Consider the following 25,895-nt stretch of genomic DNA (forward strand, 5'->3'; position numbering starts at 1 on the left):
TGAGCTGAAACTTTTTTTTATTATTTATGTTACATATCAGGTGTGTCAACGAAGAGTTTACATGTACAAACAAACGTAATTTCCCCACCCAAAAAAATACGCAAATGGATCTTGGACTTGACTACAAATTAAAAAAAAATGAATAAATAAGATAAAATAAAATAATAAAAAAATAAATAAATAAAAAAGAAGTAGACCATCTCTGCCCCCTAAAAAACAAAAAAATCTTCTCGCTCCTACTTGGTTTTAAACTGAGATCCACCAAGAGGACAACCTGGGACAAGCACTTGACGGGCACAGACATACCATAGAAAACACACGATACATTCATCACCATTGCCTAGAAAGGTTCAACACACACCTTCTTGACAAACTCCAGTCGGGGTCACAGAGGTGGCTCGGGGGGAGAGGGATTGGTGTCAATGGCCAGAAATCCACCGAGGGGAGCGTGAGATTATTCTGCTGACGTGTTTTACCGCAGTCCTTCCAAAAACTGAAAAACCTCTTTGGAAAAACTAAGAAAGACGGGACGGCTAAGAAGGTTCCTGCGCATCGCTTCCACATGCGGCACAAGTTACACCTGGCTCGAGGGGCTCCACCTCCTCCTCGCCTCTGGCTCTGCTGGGAGTTGTAGTTCAGCAGACACTCATGCCATCCATATGCAGGCCCTCAAGGACAGGCTTACAGAAATAATACCACCTAGAAATCTATGTTGCAAAATCAACAGGCAGATTGGTAGATTCTTGATCATTTCTGGCTATCAGATTAGGTCTTGTTGATTTCCATCCAATTATTTCTGATTTACAGGTAGTTTACTTGAGTACTTTGATACTTTGTTACGGATTCATGTGTCGTTTCCTCACAGTTTTGAAGCCTTTTTATGTCTCTTACATATTTTAGCCATTTTTTAGAAAATGTCATAATGTCATGTAATTTACATATTTTTAACTCACTTCTTGCTCAGTTTAGACCATTTTTAACCACATGGAAAGGCCAGAGCCTCTGAAAAAGGTCCAGTGAAGCACAGACAAGAAGAAATATCACACGATAATGATAATAAATCAGCCTGTGCTCGCTACTTTTTAGACGTCATCTACTTTTTTAGGTCAATGTTGGCCTGTGAGGATTTCAAGAGGACTACAAAATAAGCGTGCACTGAACTACAACTCCCAGTGACTACAGATGTCACATTATGCCGCACCTTCCAAACCCTGGTGAAGGGCTTTGGATAAAACCTTTGCATTCGCTTTAGTAGATTATTGGTTTAATCATCATAGATGAAGGGATCTAAATATGCAGACAATCTTCACACAAATGTCTGGATCCGCGAACGCACCGTGATGTTGTTCAAATGAGAGGGTGAATCTCAGGCCGGTCGGTGTCGCCACAACCTGAACAGCGGCACCGTCCCCCCCGTGTCGGGACAATTCAACATGAAACACAAACAGGTAAAGAAAATCCCTTCCACATGATCCCCTCTCTGATGACGTCAAACATACATTTCAACAACACCTATATTTCTTTTTCCATTTTTTTTTCTTTTTTTTTCCTGGAATGTATAGCTCTGTGGTGATGAACTCAAAATAGAAACTCAACACCGACCGGTCCTGGGCGGGGGCGCGACATCACTCTGTCATCTAACTGGTCGCCTCGGCAGGTACCCAACCCTTATAGGCACTATGCAACCACATCAAAATAATATTAATCATAATCATAAGAAGAAGAAGAACATAAAGCATCATAGCAATATATTTTAGATATATCATTCTATCTATAAAACAAAAGCCCTCTGGTGGCTCCTAGTTCTAATACATACAGTCGTCTAAATGTAAAGTATGTATGACAAAATCTAACAAATACTAATTAAGTAACCCCGTAATAACATGTATACAATCTCTTAATAACATACGGCGATGAGAAAAGGACTGGAAAAACCTCCAGGACGGTTTGTTTCCGGACAGCGTTCAGCTTCTCTCCAGGCTCCTTAAACACAACAGGGGGTGGGAGGGTGTAGCACTTATTTAAAAAAGTAAAAATAAAAAGCCTTCTCCGATCAGTTTGGGAATCTCCACAAAATATAAAAAAAAAAAAAAAAAAAAAAAGCACTTTCCACCTGCCGGCTCTATTGTTTTGAAATATAAATGCCGTCGATTGAAAACTTGAAACCCGAATAGATTGAAAGGCTGCAATAGAAACACAGGAAGGCGCGAATTTACATAATTAAAGTGAATTTGCTTTGTCTTTTTTTATAATTTCTTTCTTCTTTCTTAATTTCTTCTTGGTGTTGTTTCAAATAGTGCAGTAAGCGTCACCTTACTGCTGTGAGGGGAAGGGGGAAGGGTAAAACCAGCCGGAGGTTTGAACCCTTCTCATCGCTGTAAAACATGATAAATGCAAAGGCATATTCCAAAGTTAACAGTACAAATATCAGAGAAACACTAGCAAAGAGGGACATTTAGTAACGAGTAGTGAGGTTATAATGTAGAATAGGGGTGATACAATGGGAGCAACCTGGATCTGCAACGTGTAGAGATGTGTTGTGTTTTTTTTTCAGTGTTGTTTGTACTTTTAAATACTGCCACGCATTTATCTGCAGAATTGTCGTGGCGGCAGCAGTCAGTGTCCCATCTCAGTACAAACTCACATTCTCCCACTCCACGAGGTACTGCACCTTCCCATCTGGAGTCACACGTCTGGCTAAGATTCTCACCGCCTCCCCTCCGCCCCAGCTCCTGGACACTGTCCCATCTCCTCCGGCTCCCGCCGACCCTCCGCCGCCTCCACCTCCACCTCCACCTCCTCCTCCTTCACCTTCTCCGCCTCCTCCTTCCACTCCGGCCCCTCCGCCTTCCGCGCCCCCGCCAATGTCAGCCTGGTATGGCTGCGCGTCACGTAGTAGGATGGGCTCCGGCTGCTTGTGGCCCAGCTGGTGCTGATGGTTGTGTTGGTGACTGTGGTTGTGCTGGTGGAGGTGATGATGGCTTCCGTTAGAGGTGAGGGGGTAGGGGAGGCAGGGCGGCGGTAATCTGCAGTTTTCTTCCATGCTGCCAAGGAAATGACATCCATCAAGGTTTTATCCGCGCATTGCCAACATTACAGTGAACGTCTTCATCTACTGACCTACAGAAGCGGTTAAATTTACTTAAAAATGTTAAAACATTTTCCGAGGAAGACGGATTTCGGCCGGGGGACCCGAGTGAGGTCAATTCAGCAGCAGGGTCCTCCGCTCGGGAAATTGGACCAGAGAGATGAACTTCCTGTCCCTGTGCTTTGCTTCGATTTCTCTCAGATTGTAAAGCCCCATTGTGTTGATTACAGTGCCCTCTAGTGTATTTGAAGGGAACCTAATGCCATAAGGTTGAAAAAAAAATCATCCAGTGTGTATGAGTGTGTGTATGTGTGTGTCTATCAGTGGCTATGTGCCATTTCTCAGTTGACAATCACAATCAGGTGACCCCAGTGGCGGCGCCTGACACAATTATCAGTGTGTGTGTGTGTGTGTGGGGGGGGGGGGGGGGGGGGAGGGGGGGGTAACTTTTGTAATGATAAACAATTAAATAGATAAATTTACAGGTGACCAGTCAATTGTCACAATTTCGTTTGTCTTATCAAAATTACATGGCAGTACAACTCGTAACCAATAGGTGGTGAGATAAACACAAAGATGTTCCCTTTAGCTACATAAGCTACAAGGACGGTACATCTAAGACTGTTTGCGAGTGAAATTATCTACATTGGCCATAGTGGACTGACCATTACGTTATGTAATGATGAAAGCGCATAGGTGCAAGCCCTCCTAGAACCCATGGGGAATGCACTAAAGTGCCAGTATTTTGAAAAAAAAAAAAAAAGATTTCGCATGAGAGTCTGCAAGAAGACTCGGGGCGATTTCAACACCCAAAATCACCCAAAAAGGGGCAGTTCCCTGCAAAGCAGCACTGCAAGCCGATTGGACACGACAGTCAGAGGCAGCAAGAATGGTCAGAACTGCTGTAACAGCAGGTAGAATGTGGTTTTAAAAATTTCCTCCTTTTTCACGCTTTGGCCATGCGTCGCCGGGATCCCCCTTAGGAACAAACTGCCCATGGCTGCCCATGACTCTAAAATGACCTTGGATGTCACCTGACACAAGTGTTTCACCTTGTCATTGAGGTATTTCAATGCACTTAACAATAGAGAGCATTCAAACACACATTCCGGGGCATCGGGGCAAACTTGGGGGTGTTGGTGTTTTGCCCTAGGACAACTCAACATACAGATAGAAGGAGCCAGGGGTCGAACCGCCAACCTTTTAATCTACCAGCAAGAGCCACAGCTGCTGTTTTAATATTGTTAGGAACAAGTTGACGGGCAGAGAGCAGGTATCTCTTGATTTATCTCCAATTTTATCTATTCTTTTATCCTTCTCTTCTGATTTGTTCTGTCTCTTCTTCTGCTGATTTTTAAATGTCACTTCTTTTTTAAAAAGAAAAAAAAAACCCTCCTGCAGGCGACAAAAAGCCGACCTAATCTACTCCAATCAAAGAGCTGCATTCAGACCATCTGCGTTAAACAATCCTGCGGGAACCTGAGCTTTACATCGGAGGAAAAAAAAGGATTTTTGGCAAACACCTCCAAAAATAATACAGCATCTCCTTGGAAACCCCAGTGTGAGGAAGAGATAATGAACTGTCAGGGAAAGCTAAGGAGTGTGCACGCGCACACACACACACACACACACACACACACACACACACACACAGACTCATTTCTGAGCAGAGCAGCGGAGAAGCAGAACCTGTTGTAGTGGTGGAGACTCCTGGAGAGAGTGGTGTTTCCGTTGTAAGAGGTGTGATACAGCGCGTACATCCGCTTTGGGGGGGAGCTGCAGGAGGAGACACACACAGGTCGCAGCCAATCAGATGGAACCAGAAATTATATTGTCATGCTTTATACCAGGAGCTGGAAACATCAAATTTTAACATTTGAAAAATGTATACTTTTCAAATTTCTGCCCCATTTGGTCTAATTTCCTTCAGACTCCAGGTCTTGGCGTTGATACTTGCTGTTGCGCGATTGAAAACCCAAAAGCCCAAAAGCATCTTGGTCATTTTGGCCACATTGCTAAAACCTGACAGAAGAAGAAATTCCTTCGGTCTAAGGTTTGAAGCTTCCCAAGCAACAGGAAAATTCCTCTTCCATTGTTCTAGAGTTTCCACGACGACCTCTGTTCAGAAGTCTGGCTTTGTCTAGTTTTTGGCTTAAAAAACAACTCAACTGACGTCCATCACTCGGCGACAAGGAGGCGAGAAAGCGTCTAATCACAGCGGCGGTGGAAGCTCCGTCTCTTGGGAATTGAAGTCTTTTGGCGGGATAAAAATGGAAGCCATGCTTGTTGTTCACACGGAGATGAAAGAGGTTTTTTGAAAAAAAAAAAAAAAAGATAAATCAGGACGCGTCTTATCAGGGAATATACATGTATTTTCTATTGGAAACAGCAGGAGCCGCCTTTTGTTGTCTTTGTATTGAACAACTGCTCGAATGTAATCGGAAGTATCAGAAATAAATCTTTCAATGCACTTGTGTATGCGGGAAGTTGCATGGTTGGAAAGAAGGAATCTGGCAATTCCTTGCACGGCCACAAAGCGGACGCCGTTTGACCTGGTTTGCCCTCCACTGTTATTTATGTGTTCCGAGATTTTTCACATTCAGGCGTTTCATTGGATCAGATGACGTCCGCTGGCGTTGCTGTTCACAGTGACATGATAAATTCCTGTGTGTTTTCAAAGGACCGAATGTTTTGTGTTCTGCCGTGTTTTAAAAACATACATTTTATCCCCTGGTGAGGCTTCTACGTTCCTACAGGGCTGATACTTTGTAACTCAAATAAATGTGTTTATTCTCTCATAGTGATTGTAACAAACTAAGGCCTTCACCTCTAATAATAAATTCAGATTTTATGCAAATGAATGCAAATGACAGCACTAAGCGTGGTGGCTTGAAGAGTGTCGGCCATTGCATCATTGGTTACCTCAAGTCGAGCTCCTCCTCTGACTTCCTGGAGGTGTAAAGGCTGGTCCCTCCCATGTAGCCATGGCAACATGGCAGCAGCTCAATGGGGTTGGCAGAAACAGGGGGTGGACAGGCCTGGACACGGGGGACGCACAGGGATCAGTGTGTGTGTCGATGCCAACATCATCACAGTAGTCAAACGTGCTCAGCCAGGCTTCCACTTCACTCTGTGCACCCAACATCAGCACTCGTATCCGCCCGTCAGAAGGAAGGCTCGCACGCGTAAATTTGACGCGGAAAATTCCTGCGGGCTTCAAATATGAATCGTCACATCGTGAACAGATGCGGACAACATCATCATCAGGGGCGGTTCAACATCCAGCCTGAACGCATCCCTTCATGACACACACCTGAGGTTGCTGACACACCAGCTTGTGTAAAAACACAAGAACCTCCGCTAACTAGCAACGCCATCTGCATGGCTTTTCCTCTTAGCATTGTCGGGGATGTGAAGCCTCCCTTGGCCCATCATCATTCCCCTCTCCGCCGTTACTTTTAAGACAGATTGTTACCCGGCGCTCTTTAAAGCCCTGTGCCTTTAAATGGATGTTCTCCGTCGATGCCGCGCTGTCAAGGTGCCAGCGCCACCTGGCCAAACTGTAATCGACTGCAAAGTGCACTTGGACGGGATCCCAGGCATATCAGCATTCCTTCCCGTCCTGCTTCCCCCGCTACGAACCCGGCCGCCGCTCCAAGACGGACGCAGATTAGTATCAATCAGAGGAGCACAATGAGCCTGGATGTGCCAGAGTGAACACAGATGCTCGCGGAGCATTGTTCCGGGATTACTGTATGTGCGCTTGCACAAATCGGGTGTGTGTAGGAGGACATGGTGCAGCGATCATCGGTTAAGAATGCTGTGTAAAAATAGTAACCGCCATATGTGGTGTTGCTTGATTCGGTGCGATCTGCTGGGGGGGGGTTGATGATCGTGATAAATGCGGCAATGAACTGCAGCTGTTGATGAAATGCGCTCACGGGTTCGCCAAGTTTGTTTTTTGAATTATACATTTCTTTAAACGTCGCCAAACGCGCTCGCTCGCTCGCCCGCGCCACGTTTTTGCACCGGCTTTAAAGCGTCGTCAGGCATTAAACATACAGACAAAAAAAAAAAAAAGAGGAGGAGGAAATAGCGAGGCGAACTGCGGCGGGTATTAACAGACGAGAAGACTGATCCTGACTGCGAAATGAAGCTTCATCACAGGCTGTGACTGACAGGTTATTTGGTTGGTGGAAGGGAAATGGGGGGCCATTTACCTGGTTGCATGGGGGAAAAAAAATATAATTAGAGGGGTTTAGTGGCCCGGACCTCCAGAGCAGGAGACAGAGGCACTGACCTGTGTCTCCATGATACGACGTTTTGATTTGCGCGACTCCGAGCCCCCCACTCTCCTCTGGCAGGGCAGTGACAGCGGGCTGAAGGCGACAAAGAAACACAGAAATTAATAGGAACACATAAATACATCAGCGTGCCGTGCTGCTTTTCTCCCCCCAAATCCCTATCTAGCTGCAAAGAAAACAACCAAGAGGCATAAAATGGCAGAGACGGTGGGCAATGAGATGATAGAGATCCATTCCGATCCGACTGCCCCCCCCAAAAACTCATCCTTCATCCTTCTCCCGCTGATTCGAACACAAACAACAACTTGTCTCTGGCGGCGATTCAATCCTGTATCAGGATTCGAATGACGCTCGTCTTTTGCCGACCCTTTCACAAACAGTCTTGAAGCTGATGTGGAGGCAACACAACTAGTCGGTTTCCATTTATGCAGCAGAACTAGGTTACGTTGCTTTAAACGAGAAAAAATACAATCCAGTAAACGGATCTGCAGTGGGGAGAACAAGTATTTGATACACTGCTGATTTTTCAGCTTTTCCCACTTACAAAGCATGTAAAGGTCTGTAATTTTTTTTCATAGCTATTCTTCAACTGTGAGTGATAGAATCTACAACCAAAATCCAGAAAATCACACTGTATGATTTTTAAGTACTTTAAGCTCCATTTTTGTTTCATCAGACCACATGATCCTCTTTAATTCCTCCCCTGGATCACCCAGATTGCCACTGGCAAACTTCAGTCGGGCCTGGACAGGTGCTGGCTTGAGTAGGGGGGTCTTGCGTGAGCTACAGGATTCTAATTCATGATGGCGTGGTGTGTTGCTAATGGCTTTCTTTAAGATTGTGGTCCCAGCTCTCTTCAGGTCATTGGCCAGGTCCAGTCGTGTACTTCTGGGCTGATCCCTCACCTTCCTCATGATCACTGATGAGATCTCGCATGGAGCCCCAGATCGAGGGAGATTGACCGTCATCTTGAACTTCTTCCATTTTCTAATAATTGTGCCAACAGTTGTTGCCTTCTCACCAAACTGCTTGCCTACTGTCCTGTAGCCCATTCCCGCCTAGTGCAGGTCTATAATTTTATCCCCGTCCTTACACAGCTCTCTGGTCTTGGCGATGGTTGAATATCTCTATGACGTTAATGAGAGCAAAAAGTTGCTTGGCTTTATATGACGTCTGAATGGTTGTATGTTTCTATAGGGTGTATGAACGACAGGCTGAATTGCCGTACCCCTCTAAAGTGAACCCCACCTCTCGCCCAGTGACATCTGGGACAGGCTCCAGTTCTCCCATGACCAAGACTGGAGTTTAAGTGGTACAGATAACAAATGAATGAATGAATGAATGAATGAATGAATGAATGAATTGTCTTTATCAACCAGTAACTCTGGACCTACATCTGGCGCCGTTCGGGCAGCATCATTGTTCACCTGCATAAATTAAACCTCTGCTCATCTTAAAGGTGTTGCTCAGGCATCCGCCCCTGCACAACCGCCTACTAATGAAGCGTCTGTCGGCCTTCATCCCTGGTTTTTAAAGGAAATGAACGGCAACTTGCTGGTTTCCTCCGTTATGAATCTCCTGGTGTGAAAGCACAGTAAAAATCCAGAAGAGGGCCCAGGGGGATAAATGTCTATTAAAAGCCTCGATTCACCTAGAATTACGGCACAGCGGCCGCCTCTGCCAACTGTTTATGCAGAGCATTTTAATGTCACAGTGAGGTTGACCTCCGACCTTCTGGATGCATCACTTCCTCCATTTAACCAGCTGGACTATTGGGTAAAACAGCATCATAAGCAGTGTGTGAATTCCTGATTTATGGCCGAAGCGTGGCTTGTGATTGTGATGAAGACAACATAATGCCTCCGGCCACAGCTGACGCCGGCGCGGGGGCATAAAAATGTTGAGCGAACTGTCTATTGTGCCATAATTGGAGCCGCGCAAGTGGATTGAATTTAAATGTGTGATTTGTCCTGAGGGCAACGCCAAAGAAATGACCGCAGGGTCATTAAAATCGAAAGGATTTATCCCTTTTGTAACTCCTGCTTTTGTCTGAGCAACTTTGTCTCCGCACGTTATTACTGGTTGACTATAACGATGGATACCTCACCGTTCATCGTCAAAATGATATACAATTACATTCTATGCAGGTTGTAAAAGTATTAAAACTAAATCGAAACAAGCCTCAATATAACAATATGGAACACAGGGGTTGAAAATTAATATAAATATATTCCAACTAATAAACGAAAAATATTGAGGCCAGATTCTGCATAATCAGTCAATTAGATGAATCTCAGAAATTACATGATGTATGCTTAAATTCATTCCTGTTTGACCAATGGCACCTGTCAACCACTCAGCCTCTCAAATATTTCTGAAATATTCAAAACAAATCATTCGCCTCGATTAGTGTTTGAAATGATGTTTTTTTTTTTTGTCAGTCCAGTAATGCTGCATTAAAGGCAACCTGACAATCAGGAGGAAATGGGAGAAAAGACATCAAAAACCGTTATGACAAGACCGTTAAAGAAACAAAGAGCGGGGAATGAAACGCACGGAAAAAAATATATTCAAAAAATATGCAAAAAAAATGTGACATGAAAACTTTCTGAAATGAGAAAACAATGAAATTAGCAAAATAATTACATGGAAGCTGAACAATTTCAGAAATAATTAAAGCCAGTGAAAAATGGAAAATTAAAATAAAAAACAAAATTTGTCAGTGGAACACTGACAATGAAATGACATGGATCACCTCAAAAAAAATAAATAAATAAAAAATAAAAAGATTTTTAGACAATTCAATTACACTCATTCATTTTCAACAGCACTTCATGCACACAGGGTTGCAGCCTATCCCAGCTGTCAATGCACAAGAAGCACAGGGCAATATAGAGAGACATATTGTCTTCCGAGCAGTCCACTGAACCTGCCGCATGTTTCTGCATTGACAAAGGGAGATAACGGGGACTCCACACCCCTGCCGGAATTGAACCAAGGACCTCCTGGCTATGAGGCAGATGGTACGATGTACAAGTCGTCGAGAGGGCCCACCCTGCTTAAAACTGCCTGACACTTTGACTTTGTCCCAAGCACAGCCACATTTAGCAGGGAGGAGAATTCCCTGAAGATTTCCTGCGTCCATTAACAACAGCTCTGACACGGATAAATAAATGCCGCGCCGAAATGATGGATTTATTTCCGAAGACGAGCAGCGAGTAAGGCGCCGCCATCAAATATCATTTGGAAACAAAGGTTCACCTTCCCTTTCCCGTTTTCACCGCAGTGCAGTATCACAAACTGCCTGTGTCAATTAATCCGGGTGAAAGGAGCAGCTAAACATTAAGGATGATTAAAAATGCAGCGTTGCTATCCAAGTCTGCAGGCGACACATGCAGGCTGTACGTGCACATGCACGCACACACACATATAGACACACACACACAGAAGCTCACAGGGGTTTCACACTCGTTTTAGGAGTTATTAAGACCCTGATACAGTCGCCGGTATATGAAATTTGCAAAGCTTTGATTGTGAAGTTAATTGCAGATGCGGAATGTCGATTGGCCCTGTGGGAATCCAACCGTCTCTCGCAGAGACCGCGACAGTGGCGGGAAGCGGGGGGCGGTAAGAGGTGCTGTCCTTGGCCTCACCTTGTGCGGTGCGTGATGTTGACAGGTGGGTCGGTGATGAGCGGCGACGAGTCAGACGTCAGCGGCGGCGGCGCCCGGATTTGGAGCCCAAAAAGACACTTCTTCTTCTTGATCTCCTTTCCAGAGACGAACCTGGACGACAGGGGTGAGGGACAGGGACAACGGCTCTTACAATATGTTCATCCATTCTTTAACACCGTCCCAGAACGCAACGCCGGGAATAAATTTAAAGTCGTGTCAGTAAACACTCATCAGAGCACAGCTTGTCAAGCAATATAGCTACTGAATATTCAGCTGATTACCTCGATCTAGACACGCTGACGAGCTGACGAGCTGACTCACGCGCGGGCTCTGGAATCACTATCACGAAGCGGGATTACTGGGTTACCAAGGTTACTTGACACCTGCACCTACAACTGCAATTCTGTGTCGGACCTGTATGTTCGTCCTCAATGGAGACACACAATGCTACTGTTTACATCCAGATCGTTTGCCTCCCCTGTAGATAAACTGAATTGCATTTAAAAATGTGTTCAAATTGCAAAACAGTAACTTTTTGTTACCAAAAAGAGAGCAAGAAACAAAACAAAACCAAAAAAAAAAAAAAAAATCAAGAAGTGACCCCTCAACAAATAATTGACCGAAAATGGAAGAATTTATCGAGCAATCTGACAATCCGCTCTGGTCACTGTGTGAATACTTTCATTGTAGTTGTAATTACATGGGTCCTAACGTGCATGTGTTCGGCAGTGCAACCCTTGCTGAAGCCTTGGAAAACACAAAAGCTGAATTATGTTTTAGATTTATTCCTCGTCTACTGTGAAATCAATCACAACAGACTCGGTGGTGCTGATCTGAATAGACAGTTTTTAATTCTGGCCCTTTTTTTCCGTTGGGCTCTTTTAACTCGTAGACTCTAAATGATATTTGACTCTTTAGTTTTATTTCCAAAAAGAGCCTTGTTAAGTGTTTATTACCTAGGTTTGTGTCAGGTCTCTGGCCCCGTTGAGCATCTTAAGCTTTTTATTCCAATAGCCCTTCCTGCTCCGTGTGTTTTCCCCCTTCCTCTTTCATCCAATCGCGTGTCATCCTTCCCGTCAGCCGGGCCTCATCCGCGATTGGCTTGTCGCTTAAAGGGCTCGTGATGCACCTGCACGCCGCTGCTGCGTCTGTAGCGGCGGTGCGTCGGGTCACTTAGTGGAATGAAACCCGGGAGTGTGTTCTCCTCGCAGCAGCGAGTAGCGGGCTTGCGGCCAAATTTGGCTGCTCCATGACAAGGCCGCGCAAGGGAGGGGGAAGTCATCGGCGACAAGACCGACACTACGGCAGCGAAGGATTAGGCGTCTGGGAGAAAAGGAAAACGATAGGGGGATTTGGGTTTTATCCCGTCCTTACAGGAGGTTTTACACACTGATACAAATTACGAACTTCTACACGTCAGGCCGGGACGAATGATGTTGGCTGACAGAAGAATAAAGTGTCTTGCGGCCGATCGGAGGAAAACTGCGTCAGGAGACAAACATTTCCACAAGTTTTTGTTTGCCATCTTGTGGATGGACGTGAAAAAGCTTTGCGCGATAGCACGATGGGAGGCGCGGGCCGTTATTTATATCTGGAAATAAATAAACGGCGAAATCGAAGCCCGCAAGCGGGTGACAAAGTTCCTTCCATTAATCTCGGCGTGTTTGCCCGGCAGCGCCGCTGCGTTCCCTATTATTCAATCCGCTCCCAGGAAATGCTACAGAAACACTGAAAACTAAGAGTCGTCTCCAGTTGTTTTGGGGGTTTTTTTTCCACACGAGAGGAGGGAAAAACATCAGCGGGCGAGTTTTTGTTCACTTTACATCGAGTGGAAGGAAAAGAGATGAACACCAGCCATTCTTTTTTGTTTTTGCTCAAACTATATAAGATTTACCCGAAAAGCCTTAAAGACAGTCCCCATGTCCAGAACACTTTGCTGTAATCAAACTACTTTTGTAATGGAGTCATTCTTTCCTGGTGTCAACCCAGACTACAGACACAAATCACATAATGATTGTAAAGGGCTCTATTACCTGTGCTCTCTCTTCATTAATTTATTGATAGATTGTTTTATTCTTATATATGCATATCTACCATATATTCATCCATCCATCCATCTTCTTCCGCTTACCCTGCACTCAGGGTCGCAGGGGAAGCTGGATGCACACCCTGAACTGATGATCAGCAGTCCATCACAGGGCCAAGAGACATGCAACCATTCACTCGCTCATTCACATGCGAGTCAATTTTAGTGTCTTCAATGAAGCTGCTGCATGCGCTTGGACTGCAAGAGGAAAGTGAGAACCCACAGGAATCCCGCACAGACACGGGAGAACATGGGGACTCCACACAGAAAAACCTTCCTGTGGTGATTTTTTTTAATTTGATTACAAATCTTTTTTGATTACATCTAAATTCATTTTTCTTTGTTTTGCATGCCGATCCGTCTAGTGAATGTTCCTTTATCCGACCTCCATTCGGCCGCAATTTCCCTCTATCGTTTTGCGATTCAGCTGTTTTTTTTGTCTCAGTTTTGACTTCAGTGAGTTTCTCGCAGAGGCTCCAGTGCAACATAGACGTAGCTTAAGACAGATGACCTTTGGGTGCGCGTGTCGCAAGGCTTATTTACAAGGAACACTGAAGACTCTGCAGGCCTATTCGAGCTTCACCTGTTCCAACTGTTGCCCTTCACCCTTTACTCAAGGTGACAGATCTTCACCTCCAGCCTGTGCGTCCACTGCTACCGCCACTTAGAATACCCCCCACTCCCATCCCCTATTCACAGGCCCGCTACTCATCAATCCAGTCATGTGTGGCCGCTGTTTATTCTTCTCATCATATGCGATGACTTACCTGTCCTTGTGGGAGTTCAGGGCGTTGAGGAGATTGTGACAGCGGTCCTGCCTCGGCGTGTCAGAGAGCTGGGGGGACAGAGAAGGAATGAGAAAGTCAGCGGCGTGTTTGCACAGTCGACGGCCATCGCCGGGAAAACCTTAATGCACAGAATAATTTCAGCAAACCGCTGATGGAAATACCTTCATGTTGAGAGTTTAAAAAAAAAACTGAAAAAATCTACTGGGATGTCATGACAGCGTGGACAATAGATTACTGAAAAGCGGAGCCGACTCAAATTGGATTTTTGAAGATAACACAAACACTTAGAGGTAAAAAAAAAAAAAAATAATAATCACTTTTTGATGAATTGGCTGAAGGTTGACACACAAGAACCGAAGTCAACCCAAAGTTCCCTGTAATTATGTTAATTATCATCCTTATGATTATATTACAGGTCAGACAGAAAGTCCCCTAAAACAACAGAAAGACGTCGGTCTATGTTTTGATTTAAACAAAAGTCAGACAGACTTGAAATCCAGTGCCAGATTTGGAATCAAACAGGTTATTGACATTTAAAGGATTAAATGTCCCTGTAGGATGTTTGGAACTTTAGACAGTGCGCGTGATACATTACATTACCGACGTCAGCCGATGGTATAAACATTTTAACGACAACGGTATCCATTTGGGAATGTAGAGCAAATACAGCTAACTGATCAAAAGTATTGATCTGTGACAGCTCAATATGATCACAGGAAACTGCCTCGCTTTTTTTCTGTTTCTTCCCACACGGCTTCATGAAGCCAGCTGTTACTCCATCCTTAACTTTGGACACCTGAAAACCAAGTTCCCGTCAAAACGACAGGACCAGGTGACGTTCTCTTTTCATGCTATTTTCACACTTTTACCCCCCCCCCCCCCCTTTCCTTTTTAACAACAGTTAATGGGCTTTAACGCTCAGTTAAAAAACAAAAAAAGAAGCCTGGCAGCATTTCACATCATTTCATCATGAGTCCTTAAATGAGGGAATTATCAATACCGCGCCCAGGAGCAACGAGTCCCAGTTCTCGTTGGTGAAGGACAGGATTTCATGGTCAAAATCAAAGTACTTCCTCTTGCAGCACAGGGAGAGGTGGTAGAGCACTAAATGAGCCAAATCCACCCTGCATTCCAAACGGAAAACAATAGCAGTGATTAGAAACAGGCAAATCTGATCAACAACATCTGACATCTGCAGAGCCTATTTTCCACATTTCAAACAACATGTGTGGCTATAATAAGTGATGCCAATCGGTCTATAAAATGCTGTTTTTCAGACAGGAATGGAAAAATCAGGGCGTGTCGCCGTTTTTTCTTCCTGTTAAAAGCGTCAGCTGCAAACGCATCAGTGGGTGAGCGACAGGTACAGTCACCAGGTCATGGGTAATCTTTTGATGGTCTCCGGTCCCTTTGTACACACGGAGCACTGGAACTGGTAGAACCTGGAACACGAGCACAGAGAACAGAAACCCGGGGCGTCATGAGATGGAACGTTGTCTGTTTTTCAAGGTGAAATAGTCGTCGGGACCCGGATCCTATTGCAAAAATAAAATCTGGAAAGAATATCACTATTAATAATGAATAACAAGTGCTGTTAAATGTCCCGGTACTGAATTTAGCAACATTTCAACACGCGACAATAAGAGTATCAGTGAGGTAAGGTGGCGAAACCATCTATATTTGGGGACACTGAGGAGGAAGAGCTGGAAGCAGCAGAGGTGATGAGGATGGATAGGATCAAGAACAAGATGTTCTAGAGATAAGGTCAGGCTGAGATGGTTCAGACATGGCCAGAGGAGGGAGAGTGGAGATCTAGGTAATATGGATGCTGAGGTTTGGAGGCCTGGAGGAAGACCAGAGAGGAGATTGATGGGTGAAGGGAGAGAGAGGATGTGAGGTTAACTGGTGTAAGACAAAAGGATGCAGAGGAGATGATAAGACGGGGGCAGATGATTGGCTATGGCGATTGTTATTGTTGTTCTTGTTATTATTATTATTCCGATTGTTATTACAGCTATTATTATTATAATTATTATCATTATCATTGTTGTTATTATCATCATCATCATGGTATACTGTGAGAATAACAACATTTGGGTAAAACCGGAAAGGATTTAATAGATTCCAGTGAAAGTATTAAATAGAAGTTGAATAAAATTGAAATAAACAAGGTTATAATCACTAGCATTGAAATGTTTAACAAGTAGAATAATTCCAATAAGGTCAAATGATTGGAACCAGAACCAAAGATTCTTGGAGGGCTTTTTTTTAGTTTGGGCGTGAAAGAAAAAAAAAAGGTTTCAATTTCCTTCCAAGGTGAGAATCTGTTTCCTCTCCATCTACATTCACTTTGTCTCTCTCATCTGGAAATTCCCATCGTTGAATGCGTCGGAATAAAATCGGGGGCTTCGGTGTGATTCCAGGCTGCTCTGGGTCTGACCCTCAGACACACACATCAGCACGACATGGTGTGCATTTGTCTTTGTGTGCTTGTGTGTGTGTGTTTGCTGAAGGTCACAGGGAGGGGGACGCAGACACGCGGTGACGGCGGCTCCGTGTTTACTATTCCAACTGTGAACTCGGTCTTCACTCTTCCTCCATCACCTGCGCGGCAGATGTTGTACCAATCAGGCCTCGCCTCCCCCGCCCCCCTACCCCCGACTGTCAATCAAAATCTAATCCCTCCTTTTTTTTCACCCCCCCCCCTACACAGGCAGGCTTAAGCAATAACACGGTGTCGGGGTGGGTGTAAAACCCGGCCGCCTAACACAGATGGTTAATGACAATAATAACTTAATGGATGGATACGTTTTATTACACGCTTGGGATGCAGCCTATCAGATTGCGCTGCAATCAGCAGCCTGCAGCATGATATCTGAACTACGGGCTGGTTCCCGTCCCCCCTCCCCTCCTCCTACACTGAGTGCATGAGGAGCTCCTGTCCTTGTAGCTCTAGTCAGCGGGTACATTAACATGCATCATAATAATTTAGGCCAAAACTAATGAAGGCGGCTCTCTGACAGGCAAAGCTGTCACAGTGACATCTTCATCCGGTCTTAATCGCACCTGGGAGATCAGGTGACTTGTGTTTGAAGCGACAAAAGGAAAAGCAGATTTCAAGGGGAGGGTTCAGGCTCTGGGCCCGCATGAGACCCGATGGGAGACCCAACCGAGCCTCCAGTCCCTGTCCTGTCCTGCAGCATTCCATGGACGTTTTATTTAGATTCTATAAGACGAGGCAAGTTGTCACCACGGAGAGAATATTAAATTCTGTCAACATCTGAAAATTGAATCTATCAAAAAAGAGATCAGAGCTTTCCGCTCCACCATCTGCTCTTGTTTAAATTCACACTCGAAGGAAAAAAATCGGTCTCTTGCTTTTAAGAAACAAAAAACTCCGTTGCCCGACAGGTTCACTGCGATTTATATATTTTGTCTGAGCATGTTGACTTCACTCGTTCATTAGTTTCGTCCAAAAATAAAAAGAATGAAATGGGACGCATGAATTTCAAATGATCATGTCAATTTATTTTTTCACACTACTGAATTTTGCCTCAAAAGTATTTCATTTTTTTTAATTCAAGGTTATTTCCAGTTTCTTGTGTGTCAGAAAAAAATAACACTACTAGCTTTCCTTTAAGAGTCACCGAAGGTTGCAGCAGTAATATCAAGAACCATAAATACACTCGGGATCTCTTATTGTACCAGCGCAATCCTTCGAACCTCGCGACCAAACCTCCCACCTGACAGCTTCTTAGCATTTCATAACGCGGTTGTGTGACGTACCTGTCCCCGTACAGCAACGGCTTGGTCAGACACTGCGTGCACGCCTCGTGGAACCACTGACCGCAGCCACCACACTGCAGCATCTTCAGGTTCCATCTGCGGCGCGACAGGAACGCAAAACAAAACGAATCGTGATTTCACAGAAAGTGAAAACACTGAAGTTGTGCAACCGCTGGGTTTATGCTTTCCACACTACTGTTTTATTCAAATCAGACCCGATGGATGCTGCGTCCACGGGCCTTGTCGTCGGAGACCCACTTTGTGAACTACACGGGGTGGATGGCTGTCAGTTTACTGATGTGCTGTCACAACTGATCTGAAATGTCCACAAAGGTGGCACACAAACTGTCCAATCGGGTGCAGCCACGAAGTTCTCCACAATAGCATCTCAGCGTGTTTGCAGAATCTGATTCGGGGAGGTTGTGCAATGTCTTTTTTTTGAGGGGGGGGGGGGGTGACCAGCACAGGCTTTGAAGGGGAGCAAAATAATCTTGCAACCACAAAATATCAAATTCTCTGGACAGCTGATCTCAAAATGTTGTTTTTCTTCTGTCCGGCACTGAAACAAATCGAGCGGGGTAAAGGATTGTAAATGATGACCTTTTCGAACCAAAAAGTCAACTTTAAATGTCTTATTTTCACTTTTCAATGTATGTTCATAAATGTGGCCGATATTACGAGTGCAACTTTTTCTAGGGGGTCTCATAGTGGTTGGATGAGACTGTATTTATTTTTATTTTTTCCCGTTAAGTAAAGCTTAAACAGGACTGGGGGGACGGATCTTAGCGTAACACATGGACATCTTCACACCGTTCGCTGGATGAGTTTTTTTTTTCGTCATTGTGAAACAGGACCAAAGGACACATGCACGGCATATTCGGACTTGACTCACTCTCCCGGCCCTGCACAGTAGCAGTAACACTGCTGCTGATTGGACAGATGCTGCGGGTCCCAGTCCAGAGACGTCAGCTGGTAGGGCAGCCGGAGTTTCATGAACTGCATGAGCCGGGCGAAGCGTCCGCGCTTGAGAGCACCGCCTCTCTGAAAACACAGCACGGGGGGGGGGGGGGCAGAGCTGATTGGTGCATAACCCCTGGAGTCAGCGCCGCGTCAAAAAGGAGATGAATCACATAGTTGTGGGGGGCAGGGGCGACATTTGTCTCATTTTATTGCAGGTCAGCAGTGAGAGATAGCGTCTGGGGGCCCGGACAATGACGTGGACATTGACCGATTGACGATTAAGCGTCGGCTTTCTCGTCCTCTTATCTCTGGATCTGGAGCATGGGTGATTGAGCGACTTCGAACGTACTTCTCTCAACTTCTCCGTCATTTTTATTCACAGCACAACAATCGAACCCCTTCTGACCTTTCGATTTTCGCGATCGCGGACTTAAAACTTAAAGTCGGACGGAAATTTTAAGAGTTTCACTGCAGTCTTACTGGAGTGGCAGCACGCTCCCATCATCTTGGTCATTAAGTGAGAGGTGGTAATCTTACAGTCTCAAGAAAAGTCGCAGAGATTACTCTTTTTCTAATAGTGGATTTACGACAATATCAAGCATATTTGATAAAGTCTTTCAGTCTTCACGGTGACGTCACACAATAAACAACCAATAGATGAGCTCCAACAAAACGGGAAACCCGGAAACAGGAAACCTGGTAGACAAACAATCACCAGAGCAGTATTGGTGACAGAGACAGTAATTGTTGGCGGGACAGATGGACAGGAAAGTAAAGATGGTGAAGGATATCTCGATCAGTATGGATAGTCCGGAAAGAGGAGTGCATGGTGGAGCTGTGGGCAGAACAGCCCAACTTGTACAATGTCAACCCTTCGATGTATCACAACCAAGCGGAAAGGGAAAAGCAGTGGACTGAAATAGCAGAGGCTCTACTAATAGCCTGTGCATGATGGAAAAAAATTGCTGAAAGGATCAAGTTGTAGTCTTGTCAATAGTGACCCAGTAAGATTCACAGTCTTTGCAAAATCTCAGACAAGAATGAGACTGAGATTTGTGACTCCAGTAAAACTCCAGCCATCTACGGCTGGGGCCGATATTGTCAAAATTGGCATGCTTGTTTTTAGGTGATAATAACAAGCGTCGCACCGGTGCAGCGCTACATATTCCCTCAGATTTCTCCCGCGTTACGCACGACGCAATCTCCTCGGCGTGTTTGACGGAGAGATTAGCAGCCTGACCTTGGTTGCAACCGCAAAGACACATTGCCGACATATCCAGGAATCACTGTCAGCTTCCGGTTCGATGGCTGGCGTGTGGCACTCTGGATGATAACCTGTAATGGGAGGAGGAGGCAGAGCGTTTAATTCGTGTTTAAGAGACAGACAGCCAGAGTGACAATAATGGCAGAGCAGCTTCAGGTTTAAAGCTCCGCCGGTTTGTTTCTGCAGCATGCAAAACATTTTACTACACTATTTGCATCTGGGGAGCAGGGAGTATATTTGTCTGCTTATTCCTCCGAAACAATTAAGCTGTCAGGATCCCTGCTCGGCTGACAGAGCTGTGAAGACATGATGATAACATTTGCAGCCATTTCCTGCATGTGCATCCCGGTGGCTGTGAAAATCTCTCCCCGCTTCCACATCGATATGTTTTATTTGATCATATTCCAGGAGTGCTTTTAAAGCTTCGCCTTAAATGTGTTTTGCTTGTTGTCACTTATCCACGGAAGGGTTGAATCAAGGGCAAGTGGACTCGATTTTTGTGCTTGGATGAAAAGGACTTGCGCGCTGGGTTGTTTCTTTTTTGGTCCTGTTTTGAATTTTTTTTTTTTTTTTTGCCTGTAATTTGTCGTGCAAGCTGCCTGCAGACAAAGCTACTACGGTAAAGAAAGACACACTTTTAAGTTTTCACACCGACGTGGTGTGAACAGAAGCCTCTCTCCCTCTCCGTGTCCGACTCTCCCTCTCCCCCTCTGCTTCTGCCTGGGTGCTTCGGACCTGGCCTGATCCGGCAACGGCGACGAGTGCAAACAGTGGTCCCAGTGGGCGGGTTTCCTTCAGGGGCTGGCGAATAGCTAATGAGGAGCGATAAATACAATGAAGGGCAATAAAACGAAACGGCGGAAGCCCGGAACCCTTCGACGGCACCGGGCAACGTATTGACATCCAAACATAAAAACCGTTGTAATTGCAGAGGCGAGACAAATTTATACCAACACTTGCAGCGTCTCTTCAAAATAAAACTCGAGCGTTTCTACGCAAAGGATCGATCGGACCGTGAAATATTTCCAGGATCAAGTTACGAACCAGCCGGCCGCTTGATACATTTTCAGACGGCGCAAAGACTTTTAATTAGGAAACACAATATATTATTGACAGCAGATATCCCTGGCGAGCTCGGAAAGATGTGGCCGGCGTGAAGACCACCAGCCACAGGAGGCAACGGAACAGAGGAAGTCTGAGCCCGAGGTTACAGGGAAGAGTCCAGTCCAAAACCAGAGCACATACTTCCCTGAAGTCCACAGAAATGCTTCCCCTTTCATGTGGAGAGAAAACAGTTCCTTGCAAAAAAGTGCTGACAGCCACGTCTGTGGATCGTCATAGTAACCAGGCTATGATTTCTGGAAAAACGATTCTATCGAGTCTTTTTTTTTTTTCTTTTCTAATGCGATTCTTCTCTTTTTTTTCTCGCCACTTGGGAGAGAAACTCCGTCCGGTGCATTTGAGAGACAGCAGACCTCTCGGACCGACTCATCACTGAACTGATAAATGGCACAGCGGGCGAGGCGGAAGAGTAGCCTTCGATTTCGGGGGGATGAACTGTCCCTTTAAGGAAGCGATCTACGTCAAGTCATCCCTCAACGGAGGTGTGCAACACCACTTATCCTCCACCCACAACACGCCTCTGCCCAGGAGAAATCAATGTCTACACACATTCACCTCCAGCGATGGCCGTAGCCCGACGATTGACCCGATGACAATCCAACCCATCTCACAGGATGTACAGACGGCGCCGCAAAGACGGAAATACCGTCAAATAAGTGTCTTCAATGTTGTCTGAACCAGTGCGAGGATTAACCCTAAGACCCTCAAGGAAGGACAATCTGCCCAAAGAAGCCACTTCAACCAAAAAAAAATATGGAGCATATGCCCAAGGACAGACTGATACTGTGTGGACAGAAGACAAAAAAAAAAAAAAGGGGGGGGGGGGAGTGTTGTTCCCCTCACTGTGCCCTCCTCAGCCAGGCCAAATGTAAGCCAACACTTTCACTCAATGGCACAAATCAAAATGGGGTTGAAGCGTGCGTACCTGCATGCAAAGCAAGTCCATGACATCATAATTGGTCCAAAGCCAGTGATGCAACAATATGCAAATTACAGGGGCTCAATGGCGGAGACAAGCAGGGTGGAACCGAACCCATCGTCAACATCAGGACTAAATTTTCAACACATTATAAAGAATATAGCTGAACATCAGGATGGTTAAAATCGGGGAATGACAAATCTTGGGAATGACAAATCATGTCTCAACACTAATGAATCAATTAAATGATGCACCCCTAGCAGTGTCATTTCAATGGAAATATTAAAATTGAATTTTTCTCTTCCAATATTCTGATTTCATCATTTTTTCTTGTTTTTTTAAATCACTTTTATTCGTATGTTTTAAGTGTTTACATTTTGATTCTTCCTTTTTTTGTTTTCTTTTTAGATAATTGTTAATTTCACTTTATTACTCATTTTGATGTACATTTTTCAGTCTCTTATTATCTTTGTGCATGCCACACTGGTCATTTTACCCCCAGCAATTTTACATTACTTTCAGAAACAAAGAAAGAAAAAGGGCAAAGTAAAACAAATTAAATCAGACTGAAAAACAGAATGAACCACAGTAAAAAAAAATCATAGATGTAATATGTCTGATATAAGCGAATAGGTAACCCTTGCTTGTTTTGAGGGAAACTAAATGATTGCATTTCGGGGACATACGCACAGATGCAGCATGCAGGATGCAAGCAGCGAATCTCTACATCAGCAGCTGGTGAAATCCTGCTCTCGTATTCGAATACATGACGAACATCATTATTATGGGCGCAACAATTCCTATTCATCCTGAGTGACGCATGTTGGGTCTCGGCACCCGTGACTGAACGCAGCGTGTCAACTCCCCAAGGTCAGTGAGGGAACTTGGCAGGTCGTAACTAGGCGCACCTCCTTACCGTGGCGACATTTAAGACAATTGATGAGGGGCTCTTTAAGAGGCGGGGCGTCGCAGATACAGCAAACTTCTTCCACTCCGGCGGCAACTGGAAGAGATGTAAGGATGGAGAGGAGGAAGAGGATGGGAGGAGTTAGAGACCACGAGCACATGTGCAGGAGGAGAAGAGACAGAGAGCAGCATTAATTTATGTATATTGATTCACATCCTTGCCACCTCATCGATTTCAGTGTCTCCTGCACCCTTTCAGATTTCACTTCATTTGACAGGCGGATATTCAACCTGGCCCTAACAAGCGACCAACTTCCCCTCCGCTTGATGTGCGGGGGCGTGGGGCCACCGCTTCCCCCAGGACTCATTAGTCCAATAAATTAATAAATGGACTCTAATATGCCGATTAGATCCCAACCTCCCGATGCTCCCATCAGAGCACACTTAGCAACATAACAAATCGGCTCTCTTATAAATAATTCAGAATCAACTAACGTGGCTTAAAGCCCGACCGGCGCCGGGGTTTCAGGGGGCGATCATCGCACCAGCGGTGAGGACTGGAAAAGCATCCAACCAGCTGATACTCCTCGCATACAGTACTGAGAAAATAAAGAGCGTCAGCAAACTGGTTTAGAACTATTCAAATAACAAGTCATGCAAATGATCTCTGTTAGCTTTTTACTGAATTTATTGATTTGCAGCTATAACATGTGTTCGAAGTTGGGTTTAACTTCAGATAGAATGGAAAGACGTCCTGTGATGTCAGCATCACAAGGTAAATCGATAATTTTCCATTTCTGATATCAGCAATCATCAATGCCGATTCAAATTGATTTTTTTTTTAAATAGCGGTAAGCCCTCGGGGTCATGGTTGGCTCACGTGGGATGAGAGGTGAGGTTTAACCTGGACCGATCACCTGCCAATCACATCGCCCAATTTAGAGACAACCAACCGTTCAGCTTCTCATTCTCACCTTCGGACAACTTAAGAGTCTTCAGAGCCGGCTATTTTTGGGTCCTGTTGAATTATTCAAGGGATTTAACTGATGTTGTTTGTTTGTCATTATTTTTGAAATTATTATTGTGGATCCCCCCCCCCCAGGTTCTCCAATTTCCTTTCACAATCCAAAGACATGCAATTCATTCATTTGGGACCCAAAATTGCCGAGAGGTGTGAGTGAGAGTGAACGGTTGTATGTTTCCATATGATGCGGGAATGACAGCTGATGTTTCTATCACTCATTCCTGACGGAGTGAGTGGTTGTATGTCTCTATGTCTCTATAACTTGTAAATGAGAGGATGATAAGTTGTATGTCTCTACATGACGTATGAATGACAGAATATTTGACATGCGAATGAGAGCATGAACGATTGTATGTCCCTATATCCTGTGTTACTGAGGGAGTAAATTGTTTTTTGTCTCTCAATGACATGCTTTTGACAGAGTGAATGGTTGTGTGTCTCTATATGCGAGCTTGTGTTGGACTGACGTCCGGTCCGGGATGAACCCCACCTATCACCCAGTGACAGCTGGGATAGGCTCCGCCCCCTCACCTTGCGACAGGATAAGTGGTGTAGATAATGAACGAATGAACGTTACTGTGGAATCACACTGCTGAATGTGTAATGCCGGATAAATCTCTCATATTCATGGATTTTAATAAGTTAAGAATCACTTTTGAACTCAAAGCCGATCATTCCACTGGGCAGAAAACGTTACCCATATCTCCGACTTCAGCTTCTCCCTTACCCTCAGACGACCCCCGCCCCTCATTAGCTGGCCTGCAGATGGTCCAAGTGCTGCTGAAAAGATGTCGACCGCTACTAAAAAGCGCAGGCACTTGGGCCAATTCTGACCTTGATGATTGTTTTCAAAGCCGTTAATGGCCAAATCCGTTTACTGTAAATTTCAGACTTGCTCCGCTGTTGCTTGCATCCTGGCTATCTGAGACCTCGGCGCTCGTGGGGAAACAGAAACTCATGACGGACCGCTCAGGTCGGTTACATCGACTCGTTCTCTCTCCGAGTTGCGTATCCATCAACCGTTCCATTTAAATGGTCCCATTTTGACGTCGGGTCAAAAGCAGAATTGGGTATTTCACAACTCTCTGTGTAAAAACATTTAATTGATTTTAAAATTTCCGAAATATGCCGCAAGGAAATGGGCAGTTAGTCAAACTGAATAATTCTGCAAAGCTGACAAAAAAAAATCAGCTTATTAACACTTTGAAATAAGTTACCGCTTAGCATGACATTTGTGGAGAATATCTAAAAATCTGCAAGCCATTAGCTAAAAACCACCAGCCGAGAATTCAAATTGGAACATTTCTAGTTTTCATAACTAGTAATATATTTGCGAGTTCACGTGAGGGTCGCTCAAGATTTTAGGTGGAATATTCAATAACACGGCGTTCATCTGGTTCTTGTCAATCCAGAAACAACAGTCATAAATGGGCGGCTGTTGCAATTGATCGATACAGAATCTATCAGCTTCTGAGTATTTTGAGCAAGTTCTCCTGGTGTCTTAAAGTAAGAGGCACATTAAAATTTTGGAGTTGCTGCTCTGCGATGGTGGCACAAGTTCATTTTTTTCATTATCTACACCACTTATCTTGAACTTGATATTTTTTAAGTCAGGGTTGCTCCGGGGTGCGGCAGCCTATCCCAGCTGTGATTAGACGAAAGGCAGGGTTCACCCTGAACCACTCACCTGTCAATCACAGGGCCACATATAGAGACATTCAACCATTTACTCTGTCATTCACACATCTGGGAAATTCAGGGTCCATGGCACCGCCATGCTGGCACAAGTCACCATTAGATACTAGTATCCGTTTTTAAATCTTGGCCATTTCCCATCCTTTCATTTTTATCTGGCTGTTAAAACTCTGCACTCTGTCCACTTCCTTTCAGCCGTTGCTGCTTTATGTATTTTTTGTTTCTGTTGTCGCCATATCTGCTGTCTTGATCTCGTGATGCGGTTCCTCAGTGTCATCA

The 25,895-nt window shown here is 44.8% G+C and overlaps 1 protein-coding gene across 1 annotated transcript in view; it reads right to left on the minus strand.

Annotated features, from left to right (window-relative positions):
* The window catches only part of phf1 (PHD finger protein 1), a 29,525-nt gene continuing 3,630 nt past the window's right edge, over positions 1 to 25,895 (minus strand). The window contains exons 4-15 of the mRNA XM_086153752.1: positions 22,908 to 22,994; positions 19,927 to 20,021; positions 18,619 to 18,767; positions 17,727 to 17,822; positions 15,314 to 15,382; positions 14,941 to 15,064; positions 13,920 to 13,987; positions 11,046 to 11,177; positions 7,389 to 7,467; positions 6,011 to 6,126; positions 4,778 to 4,864; positions 1 to 3,044 (exon numbers count right to left, since the gene is read on the minus strand). Coding sequence (XP_086009878.1) covers positions 2,630 to 3,044; positions 4,778 to 4,864; positions 6,011 to 6,126; positions 7,389 to 7,467; positions 11,046 to 11,177; positions 13,920 to 13,987; positions 14,941 to 15,064; positions 15,314 to 15,382; positions 17,727 to 17,822; positions 18,619 to 18,767; positions 19,927 to 20,021; positions 22,908 to 22,994 — 1,517 coding nt within the window. The 3' untranslated portion in view covers positions 1 to 2,629. The remainder of the gene's footprint in view (positions 3,045 to 4,777; positions 4,865 to 6,010; positions 6,127 to 7,388; positions 7,468 to 11,045; positions 11,178 to 13,919; positions 13,988 to 14,940; positions 15,065 to 15,313; positions 15,383 to 17,726; positions 17,823 to 18,618; positions 18,768 to 19,926; positions 20,022 to 22,907; positions 22,995 to 25,895) is intronic.

This window comes from Fistularia commersonii, chromosome 10, assembly GCF_037954325.1.
Source record: "Fistularia commersonii isolate RoL2024-O1a breed Wild chromosome 10, RoL_Fcom_v1.0, whole genome shotgun sequence".
Classification (NCBI taxonomy): domain Eukaryota; kingdom Metazoa; phylum Chordata; class Actinopteri; order Syngnathiformes; family Fistulariidae; genus Fistularia; species Fistularia commersonii.